Raw genomic sequence first — 13998 nt, 5'->3', positions numbered from 1 at the left:
CTTCAAAATGAGAAAACAGGGGTTCAGAGACACTATGTTCCGGTTAGTGCGGAGGGCAAGGCTGGTAGGTGTAGAGAATGCTGGATGACTAGAAAAATTGAGCCTCTGGTCAAGAAAAAGAAGGAAGCAGATGTCAAGTAATGACAGCTGGAATTGAGTGAATTCCTAGAGGACTATCAGAGCATTGAGAGTATCCTGGAGGAAAGCCAGGAGGACAAAAAGGGGACATGAGATACTTTGGCAAATAGGGTTAAGGAGAATCTAACTATATTCTACAAAATTCATTGAGGGAAAAAGATCAACTAGGACCCATTAAAGATCAACGAGGCACTCTACGTGAGAAATGAGAGGAGATAGGTGAGACGTTAAGCAAATATGTCATGTCAGTATTTACTGTTGAGAAGGACATTAGAAGCGAGGGATTTTATGGAAATAAATTGTGATGTCTTAAGTGTTGATGTTACAGAAGCGAAGGTGCTGGAGGTCTTAATCCGCATAAAGGTAGATAAATCCCTGGGACCTGATCGGGTGTATGGGAAGCTAGGGAAGAGATTGCTGAGCTCTTTGTTGTGATATCTGTATTATCCACAGTGATACGTGAAGTGCTGGAAGACTGGAGGTTGGCTAATGTGTTCGTAAGAAAGGTGGTAACGAAAAGTCAGTGAACTATAGATCAGTGAACCTGACATCAATGATGGGTAAGTTGTTGGAGGGGATTCTGAGGGACAAGATTTACATGAATTTGGAAAGGCAAGGAATGATTATGGATAGTCAACATGATTTTGTATGTGGGAAATTATGTCTTGCTAACGTGGTTAAGTTTTTTGAAGAGGTGACAAGGAAGACAGATGAGGGAAGAGTGCTCCAGTTTGTCTATATAGACTTTAGCAAGATGTTTGACAAGCTTATGCATAGTAAACTGGTTAGCAGGGTTAGATCACATGGAACCTAGGAGGAGCAAGCCAATTGCAAACAAAATTGGCTTGAAGATAAGATATGGGGTGGTGATAGAGGGTTGTTTTCCGGACTGGAGGCTTGTGACCAACGGTGTATGGCAAGTATCAATATTGGGTCCACTGCTTTTTATCTTTTATATAAATGATTTGGATGTGACTATAGGAGATATGGTTAATAAGTTTGCAGATGACACCAAAATTGGAGGTGTCGTGGACAGTGAAGAAAGTTACCTCAGAGTACAACGGGATCCTGATCAAATGGGCCAATGGGTTGAGGAATATAATAGATGAGGTAAGGCAAACCAGGGCAGGACTTGTACACATAATGGCATGGCCCTGCAGGGTGGCAAAGAAGCCATTTGGCACATTTGCCACACTTGCCTTCATTGGTCATTGCATTGAGTGTAGGAGTTGGAATGTCATGTTTTGGCTGATACAGGACATTGGTTCAGCCACTTTTAGAATATTGCATTCAATTCTGGTTTCCATACTATGGGAAAGATGTTAAACTTGAAAGGGTTCAGTAAAGATTTACAACGATACTATCAGGATTGGAGGGTTTGAGCTAACAGGAGAGGCTGAATAGGCTGGGTCTGTTTGCCCTGGAGTGTTGGAGGCTGACCTTATAGAGGTTTATAAAATCATGAGCATGGATAGTGTGAATAGCCAAGGTCATTTTTCCTAGGGTGGAAGATTCCAACCAGAGGGTATAGGTTTAAGGTGAGAGGGGAAAGAATATTTGAGGAAGACACACAATTTTTACTATCATACTTTGAATGAATCAGTGTGATTAGATTAAATTAAATAGCTATTTAATTTAATCCGATGCAACAGTTTTAATACACTGTAGAACATAAGTCATAGGTGTAGACAATATGGCCCATCGATCCCACTCTGCCATTTAATATACAGTACAACTCGATTACTCAAACATCAATTATCCGAATTTCGGATTATTCGAACAAGATCTCAAGCTCCCATAAAAATGGAGTTAGGCAACTCAGCATTCAGTTATCAGTTAGATGGCGTTATGCATTGTTGGATAACCAAGAAATGTTCAATAACCAGCACTCAAATTGCCACTTGTTTACGATAGATCAGTTTTTGGTTAAATGGCATTTTGGGCTGCATTGCCGGATAACCGAAAAATGTTCAGGTAACTGGCACTCGTAAATTACTGCTTGTTTACGATCAGATCGATTATCTGAACAATCAACTATCTGGACAAAATACTGCCTGCCCGTCTCGTTCAGACAATCGAGGTTCTACTGTAATCATATTAGAATTTTCAGCTCCAATTTTGCAGCTACTCCCATAACCCAGATTCCCTGGGACACCAGAAATCTGTCTGTTTGAGCCTTAAATTTAGTTCGGATGGCATACTAAAACCCAACGTCTAATCTTATTGTTGGAGTTAGATTATCTGAAGATTACAAAATTCAAATGGAATTTGCTGCAAAGAACAGAACTTGGAGAAGAATGTGACATTCGAAGCAAAAATAGTAAACTGGTCTATTTATATTCTGATAGAGAACTTCACTCATGCATGAAATAACAATTGATAATGTGGTGGAATGCTTTCATAGTGAAATCTTTAATTTTGACAAGAAAAGATGCTTTATTTGGAAACAAAGCATTGAGGAAAAAATAACTTTCGTTTTAATCTTCTGCACAAATACCAGTCCACAGTATAAATATTTCAAACCATCCAATTGATGAACTTGTGTTTGCAAATACTGATTATCTACCAAATAAAATTCCAGCAATTAATGATGTATAAGTTATGTGAACATGGAATTGTATTGACCTTGGAATTTTCTCATGAGGCACAACAGCAAAACTGTCAGAGTTTCAGAACATTGGCCATGAAAGTACTGTCCTCTGCTGATAAATGGATTGGAAATTGGCTACCCAGCAGTGGAACGGGCCATTAATTTTAATCAGAGGTGATGTGAAAAGGAGAGTAGGCTGTACCACAATGTCAACAGCCCCAGTAGGTGTAAAGAGAGACCACACAACCTTCTCTGTTACTTGTTTTAGCTATTAGTTTAGGTTGGGTGAAGACAGAAAGGCATGTCTGGAATTGAATGACCAGGTCACCCAAAATGTAATGGAGAAATCAGGTGTTTCAGAAATAATAACAGTGAGCCACTTAAAGTCAAGGACTCTTTACTGACTGGACAAGAACAGAGCATGCTGACAATTGCAAGGGTTTCAAAAATTATTGTGTTTAATAGCACATAAACCAGTAAGCTTCTGCATTGTCTGAATTAAATATAAAAACTGATGTTTTGTAAGAAGTCAATACTTTTACTTTTAGACTATTGTTTGAATCCTGAAGAAGTGCTTATGCCCGAAACGTCGATTCTCCTGTTCCCTGGATGCTGCCTGACCTGCTGCGCTTTTCCAGCAACACATTTTCAGCTCTGATCTCCAGCATCTGCAGACCTCACTTTCTCCTCTATTGTTTGAATCAGTCAGAGGAAGCATTTTGATGAATTATACCAAATAGGAGCATCTGAGAATTTCTCCACCTCAAATCTTCAAAGGGAGCCTGTAGTAATTATGCATTACATGTTTCAGTCGATTATCACCTCAGACTTAATAAAGTTGCTTTTCTTATATGCGCATCCAAGTTCACTGAATCACTTAGGCCCTCTGATCTGGGCAATTTTCCAATATTCAGAATGCTAGACTGTAAAAACACTGAACCAATTTTCTTTCTATTTATTTAAATATAAGGAAAATCAGGCAGATTCCTTTGGAGTGCAATGCTATAAAGTGCCTGATTTCTTTGGCAAATTAGTCCTCATGTCTGGAATTTTCCAGGACTTTGGATAATAGGGAGATGGCAAATCAGTCAGGAAAATATGGCGCGATCAGAAAAATTAGGTTCTTGACACCTAAGATTTTCCACTCAATATTTGAATGATGAGATGAGAGTCATGATTGTGAGTGGCAAGAAGTTCTTTGCATGGAGTGATATCTAATTCCCTATCCTCACATCAATAATGTGATATTAGCTCTTCTCCCATATGGCAGAGAGAAACTAGGTAGTGACAATTGCTGACATGAAAGTCAGAGTGGATACCAGCAGCTCTAGCTCACCGCTTACTCCTCCAGGCCTGCATTTAATCCAGCAATCCCCAACTTCTCAGGCAACATGCACAAGCAGCAACCGCCTGTGTTATTTGTCTTACAGAGGGCTTATGCCCGAAATGTTGATTCTCCTGTTCCCTGGATGCTGCCTGACCTGCTGCGCCTTTCCAGCAACACATTTCCAGCTCTGATCTCCAGCAGCTGCAGACCTCACTCTCTCCTCAAAGGCATCAGATATGCACTAGCCTCACCATAACACATCTCGGACTCATTTGAAATAGTTACCCACTTCAGTGCTGGACTTTGAAATGCACTGATGCCTTTCATTGTATTGCTGCCTCCAGGCCATTTTGCTTGCTGACTCAGGTGCATCTGATGCATCAGAGCAGGGTGCACCTAAAGGCTCTTTGCCTACTTCCTTGTCGCTCATTCACTTCATGCCTACTGAGATTCTCAGCAACTTTCCCTGCCTTACCTTACCTCTTAGCACGTTTCCATCTCATTCAGAACTTAGAGGCTCACAGTACTTTTGTTTGTCTTTTACTGCAGACACAAAGCCAGGCAGCTTGTCATTGTTGTCAGCAGCAATCAATCAATGGGCTGAACATGCTGCTGTATGGCACCATGCTATATCAATGTCACACCTACAGCATATGCCAGAAGCTGATATGGCAGACACTTTGTATATGCTTCAACCAAATGGCCAATCCTCTGTCAAACCAAGAAGGGGATGTCGTTTTAAAAATAGTTGGTTCAGAAGGAGGGTCATTAGACATGAAACATTAATTCTAAACGTTCTGTCTATAGATGTTGGCAGACCTGCTGAATTTCTCCAGCAAATTGATTTTTCTGTTTCAAAGGTGACTGTCATCAGTAAGGAAATGTCCTAACAGTCAGTTAGGGTAGCGTCCAATCTGAGTCCAGGTCTTGGACGCAGTCAATCAGCTGCTTTGGGTACCCAACGGCTGGTAATTCCCTATCAATAGAGGCTACAAAGTTCCAATACAACTAGTCAGGGGATTAGCAGAAAGTATTTAGTCAGAGATCTGGTCATTCATCAACCCTTTCACATCAGTGAAGGAGTGGGTCACGGTCAGTCCTTAGTATGTTCACCAAAAGTTAAGGTGGGTTATCAGGGGCTACTACTGCAGACGTCACTTGTGGGAATTAGAGGCAGCATGATAGGATGACGGTGAGACATTGATTCGGGGTGGTCACTCAATATATAAGGGAGATAGTGCATTGAAGGATGTTGGTTACTGTGGGAGGGTCAATGTGGGGGAGACTGTGTATCACGATGGTTGGCATCTAATCCTGTTGGCACAGCATTAGAGGTAATGTTGAAAGGTTAAGACTTAAAAGAGAGAATTGGCTGGAAACATGAGGCAGCCCGGAATTGTTGGGCTGACAGAGTGCAAGAAAGACACTACTATGAAGGTTTAGAGGGTCTCCTTAGGCTCAGTCTGTGACTCTGCAAAATGCAACCTGTTTTACTTTCCATTCTGATCACAAGTAGAAATGCGCAGTCAAAATGACATGACTTGTGTGGCAATTATCGAAATAAGGTCCGTGACCTCAAAAGGTCCAAGTAAAGGCATCCCACGGCCCTTCTTGTCAGAGTCCTCCATGTCTCACTGTTTCAAGGACTTCGCTACACTGACATTTGTGTGTGATAGGAATGCTGATCACTAATTTTACTCAGGACTTGTTCTGCTTATGATAATCTGGCACAAGTTCATTGCAGCTGAAAATGTGTTGCTGGAAAAGCGCAGCAGGTCAGGCAGCATCCAGGGAACAGGAGAATCGACGTTTCGGGCATAAGCCCTTCTGCCTGACCTGCTGCGCTTTTCCAGCAACACATTTTCAGCTCTGATCTCCAGCATCTGCAGACCTCACTTTCTCCTCAACAAGTTCATTGCAACCATGACCAATGGAACCAGCCACATAAACATCTATTGTCACTGTGGCTGCAATTCAACAAACAAATAGAAAAATTGAGGAGAAACAAATGCACCAGGACTCCCAAAAATGGCAGCAACCTCCAGTAGCTACTGTGCAATCTCCAGGTGAACAAGTCACAATTGAAGGTCTTGCAACCACATATTTTTCTTTTAGGATCTGTAAACTGAAATTGAAGCTGAATTGCTACGTTGGTCAAAAACCAGGAGAGTTTTGCAACTTGGAAATCAAATGTTGCATATTTTTTGTCATATTGGCATATGTTTTTTTTTGAGGAACAGTGGGGAAGAGAATTTGAGACTGAGTGGCACTGAGAATTTTAGAATTAAGGAAATTTTGCCTGAATGTGTCTGATTGATTGAGCTGCTGTTTCTAATGCTGTTGTCGGAGCAAGGGCACCAGAACTGCAAACTGAAAGCATCCATCTTACTCTCTCCCTCCCTCCATTCATGGAAGAGAGAAAAAACAATCAAGCTTAAAAGAATTTTATTAAAAAAAGATTAGTTCCACCAGATCAACGATAAAATTAAAGACCGACATTCACTTTACAGATTGCAGTGTGTCATGTGTACTAAAAATTGAGAGGAATAGTATGAGATACTTCAACCCACACTGAACTTTTGATCTTCAGAATTTTGTTTACCTTATCTGTTTATTTTCCACCTGCTGTCAGAACAGTTGTCTTTTGTCTGCGTTCTTTGTGAATGAGCATGTATATAATTTGGGTTTTCTGAAGGAATATAGCTTTAGTGCATAGTGGTAGATTAGAAATCTTTCTCTGCCTTTTGTTGAAACTGTGTACTGCAATAATTATCTAATTTCTGTGAATGACAAAACTTGGTGCAAATTGCTTTGGCTCTGAATAGCTATCAGTTAGATAAATTGGTCATTTTGGTAGACTAATTAGGACTTAGAACAAAAGAACAAAGAACAGTACAGCACAGGCCTGTGCCGACATATTTTGCCCTTCATACTATAATACTGTCTTCTCTTACAGGATCCGTATCCCTCTATTCCCTTCCTATTCCTGTATGTCCAGGTGTTTCTTGAATACTGCTATTGAGTCTGCTGAGTAGCATTAAAGAGGGTGACCAATTTCAAGACATTGACTGTGCTTTCTTTCCACAGATACGGCCAGAACTGCTGAGTTTTCCCAGCAATTTCTGTTTTTGGTTCTGATTTCCAGCACACTCTGTTCCTTGTGTTTTTTATTATTTAGGATTGTTTTCTTCACAAATGCATCAAGACTGTTGTTATTCTAATTTGTGGCAAAGCACATCGCTTCGCTTCGTTTCCCTGTAACAAGGTCATGCAACACAGCTGGCATTCCCTCAGGTGCAGGGCACTTTAGCCTGTGTACATGGTTTGCTTTAATATCATCAGCGCCATATCATAATGTGACTGGCTTTATCAAGTAAAAAGATTCCATTCCATCAATGTGCAGGTCATCTGTAATCACCAGTACTACATCTGAGAGGTCTACACTGAAATTGAAATTTAAACATTCTCAAATGTCTGTATGGAATTTGCATGGTCTCATGTCTACATGAGTTTCCTCCGGTCGCTTCATTTTCCTCCCATAGTCTAAAGATGTGCAGGTTTGGTGGATTGGCCATGGGAAATGCACGGTTATAGGTTTAAGGTTGGATGTGGGTCTGAATGGGTAGCTCTTCGGAGGGTCAGTGTAGACTTGAAGGGCCAAATGGTTGGCTTTCACACTGTAGTGCATAGATAGAGTAGATAGCCAGAGATTTTTCTCTGGGGCAGAAATGGCTGTCACAAGGGATCATAATTTTAAGGTGATTGGAGGAAGGTTTAGGGGAGGTGTTAGATGTCAGCTCTTTACGCAGAGTGTGGTGCGTGAGTGGCAGCAGTGGTCAGAGGCATTTCGACATTTAAGCAACTGCTGGCCAAGCACGTGGACGGCAGTAAATTGAGGGGTATGTTGGCTAGGTTGATCTAAGATTAAGATAAATGCTTGGCACAACATCGTGGGCCGAAGGGCCTGTATTATGCTGCACTGTTCTATGTTCATGTTGGGGCTCTATGATGTAAGTGAAATTTAAATGGAACCTGCCAAAATGCCAATGTCCATTAGAACTCTCATGTTCCTGTTTCATTTTAAGGATGGTTACTGGAAAATCAGGGCTACCCTAAGTAACCATCGCTCCTGACTTCTTGTGCAATCTCCTGACTGAGGCCAAATTTCAGATATAATGTAGTCCATGCATCCGCCAGGGTCATTGTAGAGTAAATGATAGACCTCCTAAGGATGAGATTTTGATGTTTGGGTTAGCCTGGATAATCCAGACAACGTCTCCCTTAACATCTATATTTTTTGCTATGTGCACCTGGAGCACGCAAAGAGAAAATGTTATAGATGGTGAAGAGCTAAGAGAGTAGTGGCAGGCTTCTGAGGTAGAAGATGAGGTAAAGGGAAAGTTGCCATTGTCTTACCAGACTATGGGGCTGCTCTCATTAGAAAGAGATGACTGGTGGTGCTTTAACCTGAGGGTCACGACGCCTCCAGTAAGGGGACAAGTTGAGGAGAGTCTTTCATGGTAACGTGAGCCAGTGCGGGAAATGAACCCATGCTATTTACATCACTCTGCATTGCAAACAAGCCGTCCAATCAACCGTGTGAATGAAGAACACTACACTCACCATGATAGAGTAGTTCAGTGTCGGGTGCAACAAACTAGAGAGGACTTAATTGACACTTGCTTCCAATAGGCGAAAGTGAGGACTGCAGATCCTGGAGATTAGTGTTGAGAGAGTGGTGCTGGAAAAGCACAGCAAGTCAGGCAGCATCTAAGGAGCAGGAAAATGCCTTCTCAATGAAACGTCTATTTTCCTGCTCTTCGGATGCTGCCTGACCTGCTGTGCTCTTCCAGCACCCCACACTCGACTTGCTTCCAATAGGTGTAAGTTGCATGAAGTGAATATTCATTGACTGAAAATTTGTTGTTTCTAAAAAGGCAAACTATCTTTGTTTATTTCCCGGAAGCAAATACAGTCTTTTTTGGGTTTTTTTATTATTCACCCTTCCTGATGTTCAATAAAGGCTTTCCAAAATATGATGCTTCTACATTGAACATGTGATGCTACACTGCACATTACGGGAAGAGTGCCACTAGACAGGGTTCTAAGATGGTATGGTGCTAAGAATGACTAGCTCGTATGCTTTGATTCTTGTAGCTGCAGTTACAATTACAGTTGATCAGACAGGTGATGATGTTAAGTAGCAATATATTTACAAATGTGAGCTACTTCCAATGAAGTGTCATCCCTGTACCTATGCGCCTTCTTCAGGTTTTCTGTTTCGTTTTCCTCCCACAATGTGTTTTATAAAGGCCGTTGTGACTGATAGTGACACCTAATCTGACTGTACGCACAGCTGGGTATTAAACACAGTGCCAGTGGTGGAAATCTCATAGGGTCTTGGCAGTGGCAAGTTTGTTTACCACTGGTGAGCACACAATAATGCTGGTATGGCTCTGTGGTGCATATATAACAAGATGAAAAGCTCAGAATTTCAGGAGGTACATCGCTAGACTCCATGAGAGAAACCCTCTAAGAAACTCTTGAAATTAACATAGCCGATTTTTGTAAAATGCAGCCTGCTGTGTTTTTAAAAAGCAGGAACTATCTAACATAAATATTCATTATGTAATTTTTTCCAAATGAAAAGTTTCACACAAGCATAAGTTAGAATAGAGTAGAATCCTATAGTGTCAGAGCAGGCCAATCGGCCCAACAAGTCCACACTAACTCTCCAAAAAGCATCCCACCCAGATCCACCCAATCCCTGTAACCTTGCATTTACCGTGGCTAATCCACCTAGCCTGCACATCCCTCGACGGTATAGGCAATTTAGCTTGGTCAGTGCATCTAACCTGCACATCTTTGGATTGTGGGAGGAAACTGGAGCACCTGGAAGAAACCCACGCACGCACGGGGAGAATGTGCAAACTCCCCACAGCCAGTCACTCGAGTGGAATCGAACTCTGGTTCCTGGAGTTGCAGCAATGCTAACCACTGAGTCACCGTCCCACCCCTAACAGTTATTTTGTATATTTAGTGGGTCACCATATCAGGACCGAAAAATGTAGTGCTGGAAAAGCACAGCAGGTCAGGCAGCATCTGAGGAGCAGGAGAGTTGCCGTTTCGGGCATAAGCCCTTCAACTGTCCTGCTTCTCAGATGCTGCCTGACCTGCTGTGCTTTACCAGCGCCACACATTTTGACTCTGATCTCCAACCACTGCAGTCCTCTCTTTCTCCTAGTCACTGTATCAGGCCCTCTATTTTCATTTATTAGAACTAGTTCTTCATTAAATTTTAAACTAATAAAAGCACCATGTCCATTATGAAGACATTTTGTTTCTGTATTGATGTAACCTATTCTTGGTGTTTTTGTTTATAAGCTGAATACCAATGAATTCTATTGAATGGAATCATGCACCAGTGCATTGCTACATTCACTTCTACTTCTATTTCCCTTCTGCTTTATTTGTACAGATGAAGATCAATTGCGTGCTAAGGGCTATGACAAAACTCCTGACATAATTTTAGAGGTACCAGTTGGTAAGTTTCTGCTTGTTTACAATTAATCATACAATTATGAAAAGTGTATTTTTTTTATGTACTGTACTCTACACATAATTACTAAGTTATCAAATCCCATGGGAGAAATCACAATGAAGCTTTGACTCTTTGATTCTCTGATACTTTGCCTGCAGCCAATCTGAGCTCATTTCTTGTTCCCTATTATCCTTAGTTTTCCTTCTATCCCCCATCGCAGTTTTTATACTAACGTTGCTGCCAAGCTTATTGTATGAGGTATCTTTCTCTGCACTGTGTATTTTCAGACTCTTGGCCTGAAGAGTCCTTTGAATTATTTTCCATTTCTTGCACTATTAGTTTGCAATCAGTGTAAAATTCAAATTTTCTATCAAGCACAAGAGGTTGTTGCCTGATCTTAATGTCCATATTTGGTGTCTGATATATATGTATGCATGTATATATAATCTGTTTACCATGACCTCAAGTCTTCCCACTTTGAAAGAATTAATAAAGCAGGAAAATCATTGTCACTGGAATAACTGCTATCAGGTGAATAGTGCCCCTCTCTCTAGACCGGAAGACCTGTGTTCAGTCTCACCTGCTCCAGAGGTGTGTATTAATATCTCTGAACAGGTATATTAGAACAAAACAGGTTAACTAAAAAAAGGTCACATTTTTGTTGGCAAGACAATTATGAAAAGTTGCCATGTCATTTTGGTTGCATTTTCTTTCTTGTTCACATTGGCATCTTGTTATGATCCCAGCTGATGTTACTACATGACATAGTAGATTCAGTATGAAATGTTGTACTTTTTTAAATAAATTAATTTAATGTGGCTGTCTTCCACTGAAACAAAAGCACACAAGGCTGCAGTTTTGCTCGAAACAACAAAATGTAAGTTTCTCATAAAAATAAAATAAACTAAATCCAGCAAACCCAATATAACATCATTTAAAAGATTTCAAACTACACACAAAATGAAATCTCATCTTCTTCTCTATGCTGTCACTTCACACTAGATCAAAATTCTAGACACATTTCCTTTTCTATTGATTCTGTAGGTTGGACTTTACTGCTTCTTCACAATTCTGGTCATGAGGGCTTGACCGCTCTAGTAACTGAATACTTAAGAGTTTCTCATTTTAAAAGTCTGCAGAGTTCTAACTAAACACTGCTAGTCTGGAGGTTTCACTGAGATAATTATTTCCTTCACTGTTCTCAACAGTGACCTTTTCTGGGAGAGCCTATATTCATTTGAGTCTTCAGTTGCATCTGCTTTGAACTGAATCCAAGTGCTTTTGAATTAAAAGAGAATGATCATCCTAGATTATGCTGAAGCTAAAGACTCAATGGTTTTTCTCTCTCCTGTCACAAATGCTACACCATAAAGACACTCCATTAGCAATCTAGAGGTCCCTGCAATCATTTGCTCTCTGACATATACTGGTTTTAAGTAAGTGTTCTGGGAGGACTGCCCTTGTTAATTTTTAAACTTCTTCACAAAAAAAACCTAGCACCCATATGCTACTAATCGGAAATCCAAATTCCAAGTGTGTGTGTATGTACGCCCTTCATCACAGAATTTAGATTTGATGCATGAATATCGCAGAATTTCCTGATTTTTCCATGTTTTCATTGACAAGAACACTTTTAAAATTGCAACTTTAAGAATACCTTTCGTCAGCACTTATTACTATCTAAACACGAGGTATCTTTCATGCAGCTGAATTTATTGGTATGTAACAAATCATCATTAATATCTATTCCATCTTAGACCTAAGCCTCAACAGGCTCAGGTCTAGTTATTGCTGCATTTTTATTTTGAGGTTGCAGAGAATTCTGTGGTTTCCAAGGCACAGGTGGTTATAGTTCAAAAGCTAGTTAAAGACTTTGGTATAATAATTCAGTATCATGCACTATGGAGAAAGTTGAAATTCTGATCAGATGTGATCTAATTAAATAACATATGAGACTCAAAGAGCTGAGTGGCCTTTTCCTGTTTCTGTATGCTGCATTGTCAGAGGTGCTTTCTTTCTTAGTATTGTCACGGATTTATGTGACATGGCCAAAAATTCATCAGCAGACTTCAGAATGTTGTGTTCTGTTCGCCGAGCTGGAAATTTTTGTTGCAAACGTTTCGTCCCCTGTCGAGGTGACATCCTCAGTGCTTGGGAGCCTCCTGTGAAGCGCTTCTGTGGTGTTTCCTCCGGCATTTATAGTGGCCTGTCCCTGCCGCCTCCGGTTGTCAGTTTCAACTGTCCGCTGTAGTGGCCGGTATATTGGGTCCAGGTCGATGTATTTGTTGATGGAGTTTGTGGATGAGTGCCATGCTTCTAGGAATTCCCTGGCTGTTCTTTGTTTGGCTTGCCCTATAATGGTAGTGTTGTCCCAGTCGAATTCATGTTGCTTGTCGACTGCGTGTGTGGCAACTAGCCACGAAATGCCACGACCAGCTATCCTTAGTAGCCACACACGCAGACGACACGCAACATGAATTCGACTGGGACAACACTACCATTATAGGGCAAGCCAAACAAAGAACAGCCAGGGAATTCCTAGAAGCATGGCACTCATCCACAAACTCCATCAACAAACACATCGACCTGGACCCAATATACCGGCCACTACAGTGGACAGCTGAAACTGACAACCGGAAGCAGCAGGGACAGGCCACTATAAATGCCGGAGGAAACACCACAGAAGCACTTCACAGGAGGCTCCCAAGCACTGAGGATGTCACCTAGACAGGGCTCGAAACGTTTGCAACAAACACTTCCAGCTCGGCGAACAGAACCACAACAACGAGCACCCGAGCTACAAATCTTCACCCAAACTTTAGACTTCAGAATCTTCAAGCAAGCTATTGAGTGGTCAATACTTGTCAAGTTTGTGCTTGTCTGCATTATTCCACAATAAAAGAGGTCCATCGCAATCACCATCCCTAAAAACTAGATATAAATTTGGAAGAGCAAAGATTACAAGAAACCTGGTATTCACACTGGTGGATTCTAATTGGCTACTCGCGTGCAGGTACCAATACAAGGTTCATTGTCCACTGCACCTATTAAAATTTGTTTTATTGTCTGAAATCAAGTCAGAAGAATTCCAACTCCTATTGACAGTTGTATCATGTAAGAGCAGCTCAGTAAGTCTGGTTGTGGCTCTGTCTGTAGATTCAGTGGTTTAAATGGGTATTCATGATCTCATATAATTTGAAGAGAAGAGGAGACCTCTCTTAATTAAATTTGTCAACAGACATTCTCATTTAATCAAAACAAGCAAAACTAAATAGTTATCATTCATCTCATTCCTATTCATATATGTTGCTGTGCATATTAAGTCTCACGACACTTTAATGTACTTCTTCATCTTGGAAGCTGTTTCTGATATTATAGAGACTTGTCAAGGATGCATGGCAG

The 13998-nt window shown here is 40.9% G+C and overlaps 1 protein-coding gene across 2 annotated transcripts in view; it reads left to right on the top strand.

Moving 5' to 3' along the window:
* cdin1 (CDAN1 interacting nuclease 1) overlaps positions 1–13998 on the top strand; it is a 165626-nt gene that overhangs the window by 90751 nt on the left and 60877 nt on the right. For both annotated transcript variants that reach the window (XM_087990026.1, XM_087990027.1), the window contains one exon: positions 10534–10599. In XM_087990026.1, coding sequence (XP_087846152.1) covers positions 10534–10599 — 66 coding nt within the window. The remainder of the gene's footprint in view (positions 1–10533; positions 10600–13998) is intronic.

This window comes from Chiloscyllium plagiosum, unplaced genomic scaffold (genome assembly GCF_037043375.1).
Source record: "Chiloscyllium plagiosum isolate Xiang-an unplaced genomic scaffold, Cpla_swu_hap1 HiC_scaffold_8, whole genome shotgun sequence".
Lineage (NCBI taxonomy): Eukaryota > Metazoa > Chordata > Chondrichthyes > Orectolobiformes > Hemiscylliidae > Chiloscyllium > Chiloscyllium plagiosum.
The sequence above is the reverse complement of the archived record's forward strand: the minus strand, read 5'-3'. Positions and strand labels throughout refer to the sequence as shown.